The sequence below is a fragment of the Phocoena sinus genome, chromosome 17 (assembly GCF_008692025.1).
Source record: "Phocoena sinus isolate mPhoSin1 chromosome 17, mPhoSin1.pri, whole genome shotgun sequence".
Classification (NCBI taxonomy): domain Eukaryota; kingdom Metazoa; phylum Chordata; class Mammalia; order Artiodactyla; family Phocoenidae; genus Phocoena; species Phocoena sinus.
The window spans coordinates 15432085-15449680 of NC_045779.1; the positions used below are offsets into that span (position 1 = coordinate 15432085).

The 17596-nt window shown below is 41.2% G+C and overlaps 1 protein-coding gene across 3 annotated transcripts in view; it reads right to left on the reverse strand.

Annotated features, from left to right (window-relative positions):
- TRAM1 (translocation associated membrane protein 1) overlaps nt 1-16677 on the reverse strand; it is a 29044-nt gene extending 12367 nt beyond the window's left edge. Inside the window, exons 1-6 of one of the 3 annotated variants that reach the window (XM_032609898.1) lie at nt 16331-16677; nt 8400-8463; nt 6585-6706; nt 6353-6469; nt 4896-4954; nt 3136-3220 (exon numbers count right to left, since the gene is read on the reverse strand). In XM_032609898.1, the coding sequence (XP_032465789.1) occupies nt 3136-3220; nt 4896-4954; nt 6353-6469; nt 6585-6706; nt 8400-8463; nt 16331-16453 (570 nt within the window). In that variant the 5' untranslated portion in view covers nt 16454-16677. The remainder of the gene's footprint in view (nt 1-3135; nt 3221-4895; nt 4955-6352; nt 6470-6584; nt 6707-8399; nt 8464-16330) is intronic. The other 2 variants (XM_032609899.1, XM_032609900.1) reach the window with 2 other exon arrangements.
- Between the last annotated feature and the right edge of the window lie 919 nt (nt 16678-17596).

Below are 17596 nucleotides of genomic sequence, written 5' to 3' on the forward strand. Positions count from 1 at the left end.
AGCCAGAAATGAGGTTTTGTGTATTTGTTTGTTTAAAGATTAGCAAACTTTTTTTATACTTGAATGAAAAAGATATATAATGAAACTGAATTATTAGAAAAGCATTGCCAAGTTCGTTATCTATCTTTAATGCTAACATTCAAGTAGTTTATATAAGGATGATGTCAGAGTGATGACTTAAAATTCTGATAGCTTCATTTTTCATGGAAAATCTAATAAACATAGCACACTTAAATCAAAACAAATTCTAAAATTATAAATAACTTCAGGTGACATTTTCAGCTGTTATTCCAACATGTTTTTATTAAAAAGGTCAGCCATATACTTTAGTAAATTTGTTTTTTAAAGAAAATGCTTTTCTTAACTACACTGTACTGAAAAATTAAATTTAAACTGAATATCACATATATGCCCAAATATAAGGCAAAGATTTGCCCCTGAACAACAGATGGAGCTGTCTCATGTGTAAATTTTTTCAAAGCTCTCATACTACAGGGATCTGTATCAATTACTTTATTCTGAACAACAAATCAATGTTTGGGTAAGATACACAGCCTGAGAAACCTCAATCAATGTCACTTCTAAATGCTTAGAGAGGTCTAGTGGAGTAATAAGTAAGACAGAGGTAATGATGTACTCTGGAAAAACGGACTTAGATGAGTCAAAGGGCAGCTCGAGTGATGAAGGACGGATGTTAACAACAAAGTTGAAGGGTGGACATAACCCTCATGAAGTAGGAGAAAGCATTTTTCTGATTTATTATACTTTATATGATATACAATTATATGTATGGATAATTAAACCAAATAAACTGATATTAGAAATAAAACATTTGGCTATTTCATCCACACTTCCCTGAAACTTCATATATTCAAGTTGGCTAAAAAATTACATTTTGAATCCTCTTACGGGCAAAAAGAGAGGACTATTTGTATTGAAACATACATATTACATGTGGTTATAATATCCTTCTTAAAAGAAACTGAGTTATTTGTGCCTAACACACATCTTGAACTGCTACTGTGTTCCTTTCTTCATTTCTCTGTAGGATCGGTTCAAAACAATCACTGTACTAGTTTTTTCCAGTAAAGAGTTCTTCCAAAAACAATTTTGATAGAGTAAATTTTAAGAAACTGTTTAACACATATGCAGCTGTTACTTTCAAATTATGTTAATTACTTGCAACAGTTACTTTCGACTGTCATATGTAGGTGTTAAAAATAGTTTCAGTTAAATTCTAAGTTATGCAAATTATTCCATGAAAATTAAGATTGCATTTCTGGAGAAATGCCATCTGGCAGGAATTGATAAGAAAAGAGCTTTGAGAATGAAAATGAACAATTACTTTGAAATGTCCCTCTCTACTTACATGGTCAACGAACAAGATATAGACATATGAATTAATAATGAAACCCAGAGATATTATGTCCACAGGTATAAGAAGTACACGAAGAAAGCTTTAAATATTGGAACCATGGTACTAAGACATCAAGGAACTATGATAGTGTCAGCAGTGCTTTGCAGAACCTTCTGTAATGATGGACATGTTCTCTATCTCTGATCTAAGATGGCAGACCGTGAAGCCACGTGTGGTGAATGGGCACTTGTAATCGGGCTAGTGTGACCAAGAAAGTGAATTTTGTTTTTGCTTAGTTAATTTAAATGTGGCTTGTGGGTACTAATTTGGACAGTGCAGCTATGGGACATGTATGGTTCACAGTAGGTGCTTACTGAATATGGAAGCGTTATTGGAAACTGTGAGCCTAAGAATTTTACCTTAAGACAGTTCTAAGTCAAAGGTTTTATGCACCTTCATCCTAATCCTTACAATCAACTAGAAAAACATTGTACTTTACACGGCCTAATTTAGAAACACGGTGGTGTTTTCTAATTGTGGCAGACAACAACATCAATGATGACAGACACACAGGACACGAAAAGTCACAGACACAACACAATAATAAATCAAGTGCCTATACTCATGAATTAACTATTCAGAGTATGTATAGAAATAAGTGTTTGTGGCTTTTGAGAAGGCAGAGGAAAGATGGTTGCTGGATGGATTGGTTGCTCTGCTATTTTGGAAGCTTCTCAAAGTAAGGGGATTTTAACAACAGTGTTTAAACGTGGAAAAAATGTGAAATACATACAACAAACAGACAGTATAACGAATCCCCAGGTACCTATCGCCCAACTTTCTGGTTGTTAACTCATGATCAGACTTCTTTTATCCACAGCCCCACCCACGTATCATTTCATATATAGGAATATTTAAACAATCTCTCCCCCCAAAAAAGAGAACAAAAGTGCTTGATTAATTTATCAGAGGGAAAAGGTATTCCAGAAAAAGGAACTGGTGTGTTGGGATTATAAAATTAGAGAATGTCAGTGTGAATGAGGCATAAGGAGAGAGTGGAAGAAAAAGGGACCGGGGAGGAGGCACAGACAGGAGAAACCCTTAGAGCACAGGTGAGCATCTTTATTTTAGTTTAAAGCAACAGGGAGCTAGTAGAGTTTTTAGAGGAGAAAGAGTTAATAAAGGAAATAAAGTTTACTTTGGTGACATCACAGAAGCCTGACTTCAGAAGTACTGAGGGTAAAACTACACAGGAGGCTACTGTAGTGCTCCAGTGGTTTACTCATTGTTCAAACAAAACAAACAAACATCTTTCCCACCTATTTCACCAGGAAAAAAATTCAAGGTGAATATTTAACTATGGTTTACTTTTCTCAATACTGAATTTTTCTTTGGGACTTACACACAGTACAATTTAGTTGTACAATAATCCTTTTGGTCTCGCTTGTGAAACTGCTAAGAATATCAGTAACACAAAACTAACATTACATTGCAAAATTTGTTTAAATTATTTTAAATTACCACGAACATAATTTTAAAATGAGAAACTAACATGTCAAATGTAAAATCCCCCTCTAAGTTAAAATGACTGAAGGTTTCTTCAATAAATACTTAAGGATACTTAGTCTCTGTGGAAAGGAGAGAGGTGAGAGAATAGTGGGGGGAGAGTTGAGGTGAGAGGGAGGTTAGAGACATGAGGAAATAATTTTAAAAAGACTTCCAAAAAAGGCAAAAAAAAGGCAAAAGACAATTTTTAAAATTATAAAACCCCTGCTTACTTTTTTGGTTTTCTGGAAGTAGAGTTCAGGAAAAGCATGAAACCAGTATGCCAACTGTGATATGTAGAAAAACTTCATTTGAAATCTGTACCAACACAAGAAAGTAAAAAATACCTTTTAAAGCATACCATTTTTAAAGAATAAAGTACAAACAAACACTGTAAATCAGGATATACTAAGTAGCTACCTTTGTGTTATCACTTCAGGTCCCCTCACGATACTCCATGTACCGTACTCTCCAACAGCCACTTCCCCCGGCCCCCCGGCCCCCCAGCATCAGTCAGCTCCTCTGGATTAAACAGCAGAAGCAGAGACATGATCTGCAGAACACTGTGAACATGCAAGCGAGCTGCGAGGAAACAGAGGCCCTTGTCTATTAGTTACTTAATACTGAAGAGTGTGCCTGTCAGCTACTGAAGACATACGGACCATGACTCTAAGGGAATCAAATCACAGATCGGTAAGGTTTCGTCAAAAGGGAAGTGGGAAGGGCAAACAAGATGGATAGAAAAGTGAAGGTGCAAAGATTAACCAGCACCTGAAACCAGGATAATCCCAATTTCAAACAATCACTCGATTTTTTCTTAGGGAAATACGGTAACTCTACCAGGTTGAGACACTGAGAGCCCCCAATAAATGGAGGCAAACCAGGATTCCAGAGGAGAATAAGGCACTGACGGACTCCCCAGGAGACATATCATATTCAGTCTAGAGTCCAGTCTCCTCCTCACATCACACCCCTCCAGATCTTCTGCTTTCTCTCTGCTCTGTCTCCCCTCTCCTCCAGAGGTCTAAAGCAGAAAACACAAAGCCAATCTGAATAATTCCAGGGGGGTGGGGAGGGGGGAAGATACAGTCCCACATAAATATGATGTTTATATCTCCAGTTTACAAAAGTGCATTGAATTAACAATTTTTAAAAGTCAGAATGGCTCAGCAGAGTATGGTAATATTGCAGGGTCATGTTATTCCCTTCATACTTTTTCAGCAGTCCTCATATCACAACGCATTTATTGACTACTTTCTACCTGATAAGCACCTACAGCCTGGCACAGCAAATGATATAAAAAGAGACAGTTCTTCTTGTTGTCAAGGTACATATAGCCTTGGTGGGCATGGGCACAATTTAAGACTTACATAAATGAGACAGTTACAAGACAGCCAAGACAATGTATAGATAAACATAAAATATTGCACACCAAAATGACAAATTCAGGAAAGCAGAAGCCAACATAGGCTAAAGGAGCAAGGAAAATATGGAATAGATGTTCTAGAGCTGGGCTTGAAGAACGAATAACTTAGCTGGCTGACTCTGCAACCCCTGAGCTTCTTACAGCATTGTACAGAAACCCTGGGGGCCATAAAAATAAAAAAGAAACAGTCCCTACCCTCAAGCTTAGAGCATAAGAGAGTAAGAAATGGAAGGAGTGAAAAGAGACCGGAGCAAAGAAAAGGAGCAAAAGAATGTAGAAGATGGAGCAGTGACGAGAAGGGTTAGGGAAAAGAAAGGGAAGACAGAGGACTAAATTAGGATTACTGTTAAAAATCAGTTTTCTCAAGGTAATAAACATGCTTAAAAGATTATATACATGAAAAAAAGCACACAGGAATTTTTTGTCCTTATGGCAGTGAGACTGCCAAAGACATACCTATTGTACGAATTTCCCTAAGGTCCTAAAGAGAATAACAAGAACAAATCCTGCTTAAAAGTGACATGACGATGGTCCTTAACTAAGAAAAACCTGCTGAAAATGACTTACGTCATCAGGTTATGGGGATAAGCTCTCCACAAGATAGTTGGGTCTGAGATATAGTTCTCCTAAGAGAGAAGATACAAAAATTAGCTTAATGAGCATGGAAACGTCTTAGAAAGTAAGACAGTATTTTCATTCCTTGCACATTTACATCTCTCCACCTCAAGTTCCATTGAAGTCCAACCTTTCAGATGTTTTAGTTATTTTCCATTCAGTCGAACTGCTTACTTTAGTGAAGTGAAAATCAATATGAGTGACTTGAAGTCAAATAAGACATAATTCCTGGCTTTCGAAATTCCTTCAATCCAGTAGAGTAAAAAAGACACATATGCAAACAAACATAACACAACCAAAAACCAGTGATGGTGCATAACAGAGTTACAACAGCCACTGGAGGGATGAATGTTGTCCTGGGTAATCAAGCAAAGGGTTCAGAAAGAGGTAGCACCTGACAGGAGACAGAAGATCAAGGTGTTGCCAAGTTTTACAGGGTTATGTCCACATAATAACCACGTCTTTTTCTTAGATAACCAGATCTATTTAGTGACAATTACTGCATATGTATATTAAAAAAAAATCCTGAAGCAACTTATCCTTAATATTTTCCCACGGAAGTTTAACACCTTCACGTTTTTTAAAAAATGTGTAAGATAGAACTTTTGTACATCAACAATAAAAATTTTTTTTAATGTGTAAGAAAGATTTTAAGCTAAACTTTAATGTATCTATAAAGTATCATTAAAGCAGCAGTTTACAAATGAGCAAGCACTGGACTGAAAGGCTGAGTTTTAGTGTATCTCCAACCATAAATGTCATACCCTGGAAAATTCACTTTACCTATTTATTCATCTCTAACATAGCGATTAAAAAAAAATACTGTGTCCTGACAAACTCAAAAATATGTAAACTCTGGGGTTCATATAAACTTAAAGGACTGATATTTACTAATATTAGATACTCTCTTCCCCCTCATTAGTTAGAATGGTACACTTAAAGGTTTAGATAGCCTTAATAGAAAGTTAATCAATATTTTAATTTGCTCAGAAAATACCTGGACTGTTTTTAAAGAATGAAATGACTGGAAACACTACAACTCATGTAACCCAGTGAAAGTATCACTGATAATTTACCCTTTTTGCTAATACAGAGATACCTGCAAATGACTACAAGATATGAAGACAACACTCAGATCGACTAAAAATGAGTAAGGCTTTCTGAAACATTAAACATAGTTGGCAATTTTTGCTGTATAAAAACTAACTAAAAGAGAAGCTTACTGATGAAACTTGATTTATACTAGTTCAAGAGCAGAACTCCTAATCTTAGATAAGAACAAGAGACAAGGAATTTTTCTAAGGTTCAGGGTTTGCTTATGAGCATTAAAAATAGGACATCAATTTCTGTTCTGGGTATATAATTAAATACTTTTGAGAGAGAAGAATTTCAGCACAGTACATACTTACAGATATGAGAATGAATGTGCCCCAAACACAAGAAAATAGGTAGAATGCACTCAGCTGACCAGATTCATTAAACTTGCTGTGTTTCGTTTTGGAAAAGTGCATTCGCCTGTTAATTTTCTAAAAATAAAAACAATCGTTAATAATTAAGATTATAAAATATATTTAATATGACTATCATAGTATGGAGAGCCAGTATTTTACAAAGTATAGATTTCTAAGATCGCATACTTACATCCAACACATATTCTTGAATTATGGCATGAATAATTATCGCCACTAGCATGTAGAAGAAAACTGTAGCCAAATCTTTGATACCATAGTAATAAAGGAACGCTGATTCAGTAGCTTGTTCTTCTGAAGGTCAAAAAGGACAGGACACACATACACAAAAATATACATAAGATTATAAAAACAGCACTTAAGTACAACATAGTTATGGAAACAAACAAGAGAAGACTAACCTGATAATTAAGTTTACAGAAACATCATGGTAATTTGCTTTTGGACACCTTCAGTCTTAGGAACAATGAAAACTGAGGAGACTATCTAGAAGTCTAAAGCTTCAGAAATTATTTACAAAGACTTGACACATGTTAGTTACAGCCATTAAAGACCAGAGAACAGGGAAGGGGAGGCCGCATTAAGATCCTTGGGGACTGTAAAATTGATATTACCCCAGGGATAGGGGTTAGATTATACTTAGGTTGTATTAAAGTTATACTTAGCACATCTGCCTGTCTTTTCAAAGAACTTTTGAAACTTTCTGCTTTCTAGCTCTACTTTCAAACTAGACACCACATTTATGATTCTGCTGGAAAAGCTGACTTAACTTTAATTTGATTTAGTTTTGAATTCTAAGCAGGAGAGACAGAGGCAACTGCTACAATTGTTTTCAATCTTTAAAATTGCTAAGATTTTTTCAGAACAAGACTTAATCAAATACTTGTGAATTGATAAAAGAGCTTTGTTTTTTTCTGGCATACTCAAATTTCAAAACAACTTTGTGGTTCTGAGTACTGTGATATCTAAGTTACTACATCAAATATTTACAAAATGATATAACTGAACAAAAACCCAACTCCATGTTGTATAATAGATCTTACATTCTAAATAGAGAGACTCTGGGCTCGCGGCAAGTTTACCACCTGAATATAGTAATATTTTGTTAACTGAATACCCCACTCCTCACCCATGCTAGTTAATTTTTTTTTTTTTTTTGCAGTATGCAGGCCTCTCACTGTTGTGGCCTCTCCTGCTGCGGAGCACAGGCTCCGGACGCGCAGGCTCAGCGGCCATGGCTCACGGGCCCAGCCACTCCGCGGCACGTGGGACCTTCCCGGACCGGGGCACGAACCTGTGTCCCCTGCATTGGCAGGCGGACTCTCAACCACTGTGCCACCAGGGAAGCCCCATGCTAGTTAATTATATTACTGTATCAACTTCCAATAACAACTTGATTTTCACATAGCATCACTCAGAAAAACTTTTCGAAATAAAACCTGAAAGTGTAGTTTGGATGTTATTACCAGACACTTATTGACATTCTCTCTAATCAAATAACTGATAGGACGGTAGAGCACAACCAAAAAGTGAAAAATAAAATGGGCTTAAGAGGGTTGTTATTACGGGTCCAAAACAGAACCCATACAAGTCAGAAAAACGGAACCTGAACATTGGGCCTTTAGAAACCTTGACTGAACAAAGACACTTCAGACAAATGTAAAATATCTATTCTTAGGATTTTCTTATGAAAAGATCAGAGGGAAGAGAAGGCAAAAAAAAAAAGTTCTTCATTGGAATTTTAAGCCCATTTACAAAAGTACACAATAAACATTAAACACATAAAAACTGATTTTCATACAATATATAGGGTGAAGTCAACCAAAAACATCAGATTTTGCATTACAAAATCATCAAAATAATATTCAGTCTAATCACGAATGAGACCTGTGAAAATAATGAAGAACCTAGTATTCATGGAGATTTCCAAGTCTGTCCTACTGAACTCTTCTACTTAACCAGAAAATTCCAAAAGAAAACTACCTACCTGTTGCAGGGAGGGTAACATTGTACTGAAGAGTAACAAAAATTATAGAAGCTTTTGCTGTTATCTAGAAAGAAAAAAAAAGATCAAGTCAATTTGTGACCCTCTCCCAAATAGCAAATCGGGGGGGAAAAACATTCCAAGTTCTGTCCCCACATCTAAGAACCAAGGGCACCCTAGTTCCAGCTGCACCCTGACAGGCACGACTGGACTTCCCGATCACCAACGGGTTGATCTTGAAAGTTAACATAATTCGCCAGTGTAGTCTGAAGTTTAGATGGGATTGTGTAATTCACTCCTAACTTTAAGATTTCAAAAGAGATGCTGCAGTTCCAGTAAACAGTGTTTTGACAAATAATGTTTCTCTACTCTAGACCTGTACAATGAACACAAAATTTCCATCAAGAAAAATTTTAAATGTAAATTAATGAAAGAAAAGGAAGCACAGTTACCATGACAAAAGGTAGATCAAAGGTAGGATCTGTGGTGTGTGTTAATCTCCCACACACCTGGCATAGTTACATGGTCGATAAATATTTAACTGACCTGACTACTAGTAAAAGCAAAGTGGTCAGAACAGAAAAATGGAACGCTTACTCAATATTTATAGGCACCAGGCACTGTGCTAGACAAGAAAGGATAACAAAGGAATGGTATAATCCTGATGACTAGCAACTCAGTCCAGTCTGGAGGACAGGTAAACAAATTGCTATAATACCACAGAATCAATGCCAATGTGAACTGAGGATAAACAACCAAAGCATTTTTTTTGTTTTTGTTTTCCTCCTGGGGTGAGGAATGAGGCATGCTCTGGAAAGGCTTCGCAGGGGATGTGGTGCAGAAGCTGTCTCCTGTTGGAAAAGAAAAGTTCCCTAGGCTCACCCAGTGGGACCGAGAGGGCAGCACAGGTAGGAGAAACAGAAGCACAAAGGTCAAGGAGCGGTAAACAGGAGGTCAGGCTCGGGCACATGTCAGGAAGGGGTAGAAAGGCCTAGAAAAGTTACCAAGTGCTAGAAAGGACCTAGTTTGCTGAGCTTAGTAGTTTAGATTTTATTTTAGCCCGACCAGACAGTTTTGGGGAGGGGGAAGTTATTCATGCTTTTCAGAAAGATCGCTGACTGGGGTGCAGTGCTGGCCTCTCAAGCCCCCTCGGGGCCACGCTCCACCCGGCAATCAGTATCCCCTCCCGGTCATGTTAACGCCGCTCCCCACACCCATCCTCCCTCCACCCGCACCCCAAAGGTCCTTCGCCGATTCCCATTCTCTCCAGGATAAGAACAAACTCTGTGGTCTGGCCGCTGCTTCTCCAGCCCCTGTCCGGCCACTTCTGCCCCATCCCTTGCCTCCTGCACTCCTCCCACCATAGCTCCATGCACCCGCAGTGTTATCTAAGACACTGCTGGAAAACTTCTCCACTTCAGATCTCAGGTCAACTACACCCTTTCAAGGAAGCCTGCCCCGTCTCTTAGGATAGGTCATTTCCTTTGTTAGATTACCTCAGAGACCTGTGTTCCTTTCTTACAAAACGTATACTCTTGGCGTGATTGTGATAATCACTGCTGTCTCACCCATTAGACAGACAGCAGTCTCCATAAGAGCTGGGAGCATGTCTGTTTCTGCTCATCACTATATGCTTAGAGCCCAGCATGGTGTGTGGCACTTATTAGGCGATTGTTCAATATTACTGAACAAATACTAGATAAAATATAAATTGGAGTAAGGATGCAAGTCAAGTACGAGTTTTGCAAGAGACCCTGTGAAAAATAATAAGGTCTGAACGAAGGCAGTAGTAGTGGGTAGAGGCGGAACTTTTGAGGCAGAATAAGGCTTGGTTAGCAGGACAGAATCAAATTATGTACTGATGCTGCAACAACTGGGTGAAAAGCAATACTATTAATAAAAACGTGCAATATACAGGAGGAACCGCAGGTCTGAGGGAAAGAAGAAATTGCACTTTATATAAACTTAGATTTCTATGAGATATGCAGGTGGCAAGACCAACAGGTAGGTAAGGCCTACGCCTGGAGCTCTGCAGGGAGACCCGGGCTTAAGGATTTGGAAGTCTCTGTTTACAGGCAGTACATGGTACATAGTCGAGGCTGTCCAAGTATATAAATCCTCTACAGAGAGTGCACAGGATTCGATGAGAAGTAGGACACCAACAGAACCACGGAGAGGCCAGAGAAAAAGGCTGGTGGCAAAATAAGAAGAAATGATCAGAGAGGAGAGGCAGAGAGAGAAGGAAGAGAGCTAGATGCCCCCAAAGCCAAAGGGGAAACATTTCAAAAAGGGGTGGTTAATAAAGTCAAAGTTTCAATAGAGATGTGTCAGGAAAAGAGCGCAACGGACCGGACGACTTAAGAAGTCATCAGTGGTCGCAGCCTGAGTGACTCCAATGAAGAAGTGAAAGCAAAAGCCACCTCACAGTGGAGTGCAGAGCACAAGGGGAACAAAGGAGTTCCCAGCGACAGATGCCAGGTCAAGATTTATGTCGTTTCGTGATGGGAGGCACTGACCTGGTGCGGGGGCAGTCAGCAAAGGCACCAGGGACCAGGGAGAATTTAACATGTAAGGGCATAATGGATGTAAAGATCTGGTAGGGGTGAAATATAAGGATAGAGTTAAGGTTGATCTTGAGCAGTTTTCCTCTTAGATCAGGCAGGCAGAAGGTAAAAATGATGAGATAGATAAGTTCAAAAAAAAGGCAAGAAACTGAAGAAATTCCCTGTGGCGGGGGAAAAGCAATGTCATCTGTTAAGCATAGTTGGGGACTCAAACGATGAGTATTTTTATAGTTCCTTTAGGCAAAGGAGTTGGCCAGGGAAAAGTAAAAAGATGCCCGGGTATTACTTTTGTCTGAGGTCAGAAACCTTTGACTTGTAATATTATCTATCAGCAAGAGTGCATGCCTTTCTGTGACAACACTGAGCAATCCACAAATGGGAGGCACGGAAAAGGCAGATGGCAGGCTGGACCCACGGGTGGATATGTGCAGGCCAAGTAGGGGGAAAGACCAAGAGGGAAAGGGAGCTGAGGGCCTGGGGAGAGTGTGGACAGTAGTTAAAGTCTACAGGAAGAAAAGCAAAGCAACAAGGGGCTAGTATACTGGAGAAAAGGAAAGGGGACCAGGCCCCACAAAAGCCTGGCCTAGGTGGAGAGCTGGCATACGGGCAGTAGACGTGGGGAGATGAACAACATGCAGGTTGCAGCTGAGTTCTGCTGTTCTGGAATTCAGGATCTGGAAGTATGGCAGGCTTGTGAGATAAAGTCAGGGTATGGCCACCACAGTGAGTTGTTTCACTGGGTAGATGCATAAAGATCACTTGCCTAGAAAAGGCAAGTACGGCTTTTCTGTATTACATTTTGGGTCATTCACCCGGATACGTGAGAGCAGAACAATGACATGAATTTCCAGGGTAACACTGCTTTCATGTGATTCGTTTTAATAAAGTTGACTGATTACTAAATTTTATGTTTTAATATCTTTGTTTAGATTTCATATATAAACGCACACACACTCCACATCCCTGTTTCTAATTTAGAATATGAGGTCACCACTACCATAGCTAAAAAAAACTTTTTAAGTTTTTTAACAAATGACAAGTGAAATTCTTCAAAGATAAATTTAATATCAAATTCCCCAAGCAACAAAAATTAGATTATCCTTTACCGCTAGGCTTCCAAAGAAAATTAAAATCCGGCTTCTAGCTAGCTTGGCATGTGACAGTAAGCGGAATAAGAAGAGGAAAAATACAAACTACACACCCTAAAAATGTTTATAGAAAAATGTTTTAAAAAGAAGAAAACTTAAACCAGTAATCATGCTCTTAGCCATTTCTAGGGGTCCTAAGCCTCATACCACGGCCAGCACTGCTTTAGTTAAACTAGTATTACAGTTAACCAATAGTAAGACAAATTAGTTTGGAATAAAATATGCTCCAGAAATATACAACGTACTCAAAAGTAAAAATGAGTTTATGACAATTTTGGATGTTTAAAGCACTGCTCTCCATTTATGAGAAAAATATGAGGCTTATTCAGATACATCTTAAATAGGTTACCACGACTCTAATGAGTTATTTCATTCTGCATTGTATGGAGTATCATAATATTTCTTTAGTGCTCAGCAGCTGGGGCTTGGTATCTTTTCTTGTCATACAGAGAGGTTAACTATTTTGTACTTGTCAGAGGGAAGTGTGACTACTACATTGACTGGGTGTCTCAAAGATAAAGGCAATTTCTGAATATCAAATCCCATTTTCTCACCAGCTTATATAAAATTAAGTTCTTAAAAAAAAAGAGGAGGACAGAAAATGTTGGCATTAAGATAAGTCATGCTTAAAAATAAAACAAACCCCCAAGACTGTTCTACATAGTTGAAATTGTAAAGGTCCCCCAAACCTGGCATGGCACAAACGACCTGGACTCCTGAGCCTCTGAAAAGTAAATCCCTCCCAGAAGAAAATATTCCTCGTGGAAACCCCTAACTCCTCCTCTATATCCTCACTTTCAGAAAGCTTACCAAGTATCTTTACATCTTTCAACTGTTAAATTTTCCTAACTCCAATATTCAGTCATTCATTATAGACCATGATATGCAGTATGTGGACAGAAACTGTCTGTACTAAAAGCATGATTTCAAAATTCACAGCAATTTTTGATAACACGAACTTCCCTGGAAATTAAACTCTTCCATATCTCCCAAACAAACTATTGCTTTATCGACCTTATTAGTATATATAATCTCTTTAGATGCTAACTGTTAGAACATTTTCTCACATAAAAATGCTGTCTTCGGGCTTCCCTGGTGGCGCAGTGGTTGAGAGTCTGCCTGCCAATGCAGGGGACACAGGTTCGAGCCCTGGTCTGGGAAGATCCCACATGCCGCGGAGCAACTGGGCCCGTGAGCCACAATTACTGAGCCTGCGAGTCTGGAGCCTGTGCTACGCAACAAGAGAGGCTGCGATAGTGAGAGGCCCGCTCACCGCAACTGGAGAAAGCCCTCACACAGAAACGAAGACCCAATGCAGCCAAAAAAAAAAATGCTGTCTTCTGTTTTTCAACTTTGATAAATACCTAAGGAATAATGAGCTACCATTTATGGTATGCCTCCTGTAAGCCACACTTTGAACTAGCCATTATAAAACTTAGTTTAATTCTCAGAGTAATCTGATGAGCCCTATTTTACAGAAAAAGAAACAAGTTCTAAGAAGTTATATGACATGCCCTAGGCCACCCAGTTAGCAAGCAGTAGAGCCCTAACTCCCTTTAGCTTCAGTGTCTATATTGATTCTTCATTTTGGCTAGTAATGCAGTATGTTATTGCTTTGTCAATTTCACCATAAATCCTCTGACATTTCCTCAATGTCAGAAAGCCTTTCCTTTACACAAAAGGCTGAACAGTTCTGTTGCAAAAACGTTAACTTCTCTATTATTCTAGCACAAATACTGTCATTCTATAAATACGTTAACGTTGAGATTCAGCAATTACTTTATTATTATTTTTAATTAATTATTTTTTTTAAAAAAATTATTGGCTGTGTTGGGTCTTCATTGCTGCAGGCAGGCTTCTCATTGCAGTGGCTTCTCCTGTGCTGCAGAGCACAGGCTCTAGGCGTGCCGGCTTCAGTAGTTGTGGCACGTGGGCTCAGTTGCTCTGAGACCTGGGGGATCTTCCTGGACCAGGGCCTGAACCCGTGTCTCCTGCACTGGAAGGCAGATTCTTAACCACTGCGTCACCAGGCAAGTCCCACAGCAATTACTTTAAAAGTCAAGTAGCAAAACTAATCCAGTGAATTTTTTCCCATAGGTAGATAACATGCTTTCAACTCCTAAAACTTTAACATATGGTAAGAAAAATGTAGTACAACCTGCACAAACTTCCTTCTGTCTACTACTTCATTCTTTTTTGAACTGACTTTAAAAACTTCTATCTAGATCTTTGTTGTGTCTATTTAAATTGATAAATTTTACGGAAGTAAAGGTGAAAATCCACTCACTGCTAAAAAATCATTGACATGTGAGGCAAGGTACAGGTGGTGAACTTCTCTAGAAATGTGGTAAAAGAACATGGAATATTTTACATAAAAGCAACGTTATAACATTTCTAAGTGTCAGCACTTCTGATTTATATTCCATTTCATTCAACACATTGCAAATACACCTTGAAGGTAATATTACTCCTAAATTATATCTTTAAAAACAGGGATTCTTACCACGTGGAGACGGGTTATGGAAAGCTTTATGGAACTGTTCAGTATATTGTACACACAAAAGTATTACTTCTAACACCAAAGCAGAAAGTATATACAAGTATAAAATTCAGAAAGAGAGTACAAATGTTTAGCATTGCATTTCTAATATTATATACATTCATGTAGTTCTGTATAAACCGTGAGATGCCTTCTCACCATATCATCTGATCTCTGCAAACAATGGCTGTGAGAACAGCACAGGTGATGTTCTTTCCTTATACAAAACAGAAAAACTGAGGCTTAGCCTTGGGTCATTCAGTAGGTAAGTAGCACAGGCCCAGCCTAAATTGAACGATGTGATATATGTTAGTTCCCTTCTACCCTCCCTTTCAGGATACCCACTACCTCCTTAGCAGTGGACTAGGTGGACGTAAATGACACTATCAAGAATCAAAAAATCTGTATCTAGATCCAGAAAAGTCCATTTGAAGAGAAGCAAAAAATTATTAAAATATTAAGTTACCTAATCATAACATTTTAAAAACCCACATGGGCTCCATTTAAACTATTTATTCAACTTTCGGTCACTGGCAGTTCTCATTACACCAGCTTCTCTCAAGAATTCTTAATGTCACTCATTAAGCAAATATTTTGTAAGCATCTCCTAAATCTAGGCTTTGGAAATAGATTAGGAAAAAACCAAAATTTCTGCCCTCACTGAGGTTACATTCCAGGAGCGGGGAGACAATAAATAAGTAAAATAATTAGTGTATTTGGTGGGGCACAGGAGCTACAGAGAAAAATTAAAAAGGGAAAGAAGATAAGGAATGGGCGTGTGTACTGGGGAGGGAGGGAAAGGAAGCCGTAGGATGTTACACGTTCACCTTGCAAAGTTTATACCCACATTCAACAGCTGTTAAGTAAGTCATCACAATACTCGCTACGTGGGATGAGAATTTACACACTCCTGACATTTCCATCCTCTCCTATTTCAAGAAACAAAAAGAAAATTATCCGACGCCTCGGCACTGCTGTTCAGAACCCCAATTTCTGTATCAGACCTTGTTTCCTTAAGTAAAGAGCAAGCGCTGGGGCAAAAAGTTCCATCACTGATAACAATACCAGCTTGGGAGACAGGAGTTAAAACAATCGGGGGGTGCGACTCGGCGCTCCGATCCCGCGGAGATCACTCGATGCCCCGCGGCCACCGCCCTTCCAGTGGGCAGCGGACGCCGGGTTCCGTCGGTTTCACCCCAGACTCGGTGCCGCCGCGGACCCCGCCCCCGAGCGCTCTCCGGCCCCCGCGGCCTGGCCAGCCGGGCGCGCCGGCCATTGCCCAGCCCGCCCACCGCCCGCAGCCAGCTCGGCGTTCAGGGGCCGCCCCCGCCGACCGCCGGCCCCTCGCCGGCTGCCACGTAACCCTTCGCGGGAACCAGGAACTGCGCGGCGCGGCCGGTGGGAGGGGGCGGCGGCGGGAGGGCGGCGTGCGTGACGGCCGAGGGGGGGACGCGGCGGCCCCGGCCCCTGCGGGCGCACGGCGGCCAGGCTCCCGGGGCTCCGCAGCCCCAGGCCGGCAGGGCGCGGGGCGGGGCAGGCCCGCTCCTCCGGGCCAGGCGGCCGGCACCTCCCTCCGCACCCCCCGCCGGGGTCCCCCGCGGTCCCAGGCCGAGGGGCTGAGCTGGCAGCCGGGGCCCGGGGAGGGGACGGCGGGCGGGCGATTGGGGCGCGGGCAGGGCTCACCTCGAACATGAGCCCCAGCAAGAAGACCATCGCTACACAGGAGACGATGTCCGCGTGATTCTGCAGGACGAATTCGTGGCTCAGGACCGGGGGGCTCTTGGTGCTCTTCTTGCGAATCGCCATGGTGAAGCCGTCGCCCGTGCCTGCAGGTGCTCCGCCCGGCTCCGCTCTTCCCAGCTGCTCACCGACTCGCCGCCGCCGCCGCCGCCGCCTCCCCCTGGCTGCTCCTCACAGCCCCGCCGCTGCCGCTCGCTGGGGCTTCACTTCCCATCCCACAGCCAGTACGCAGCCGCCGGGCCGCCCGGAAAAAAAAAAAAAAAAAAAAAGGCAAGCCCACAGAGGAGGCGAGCATGCGCACTGGGGAGACGGCGCTCTCTCGTGTCGCGGCCGCCCCTGCGAGCCCACAGCGCCGCCTAGGGAGCGGAGGCCGTCCGCCCGGGGCCGGGCGAGTGTAAGAAACCTGAGCGGCGCCTCCCCTGCTCCGCTCCGGGGCTGGGGTTGGGAGTCGTTTGAGGCGCGAGCTTCCTGCGGTTACTAAACAGACTGAGTCCGCGCCGCGGTCAGAGGGCCGCCACGTGCTACGGCGTGCACGGGTGCAAGCGTGCTTTCCGCCCTCTGTGCCACCCTGGCCTTGGGTGTCAGTGCCTACTTCCACATTGATTGTCACTTCTTGAAAGCCACTGCCACCAGCAAAATAACCTAAACGTATGAGTACAGCTTAACTACATAAGGGTAGGGGCATTCTTCGGTTTTAGCAGCTGCCTTAAAAGTTAACTTCAGAGTTATTTTAAACACGCCTGAGGACTTGTTTCCTGTTCTTTGTAGCCTTGAACTAGCTTTCAAAAAGGAACAATTCCTATTTGGTCTCACCTACCCATCCCCCAACGGGCATGCGACTGAAGTAAGTTCATAAGTTTGGGTTTACTGGCTTCATATTTATTATTAACGACACTTTTTGGTAATCTAGGGAGATGATTTTTAAAAGTTTGTGGATTAGACATGTCTTCCTCTTTCATATTTCTGCCCAAACCAAGACTCCCTGTATTCTTTCTCCAGATGAATTGTACCACTGTTTACCCATTTGCCAAATCTAGAAACCAGAGTCATCCTGGACTGATCTCTTTCAGCATCCTTCCATATCCAAACTATTACCAAAGAAACCCAAGGCCATTGAGTCCCCCCTTCCCTTTCCCACTGCTGCACCCTCAGGAGGGGACTCACTGCTCACCTACAATATTACAAGTCTGGTGAATGCCTTAGTGGTTT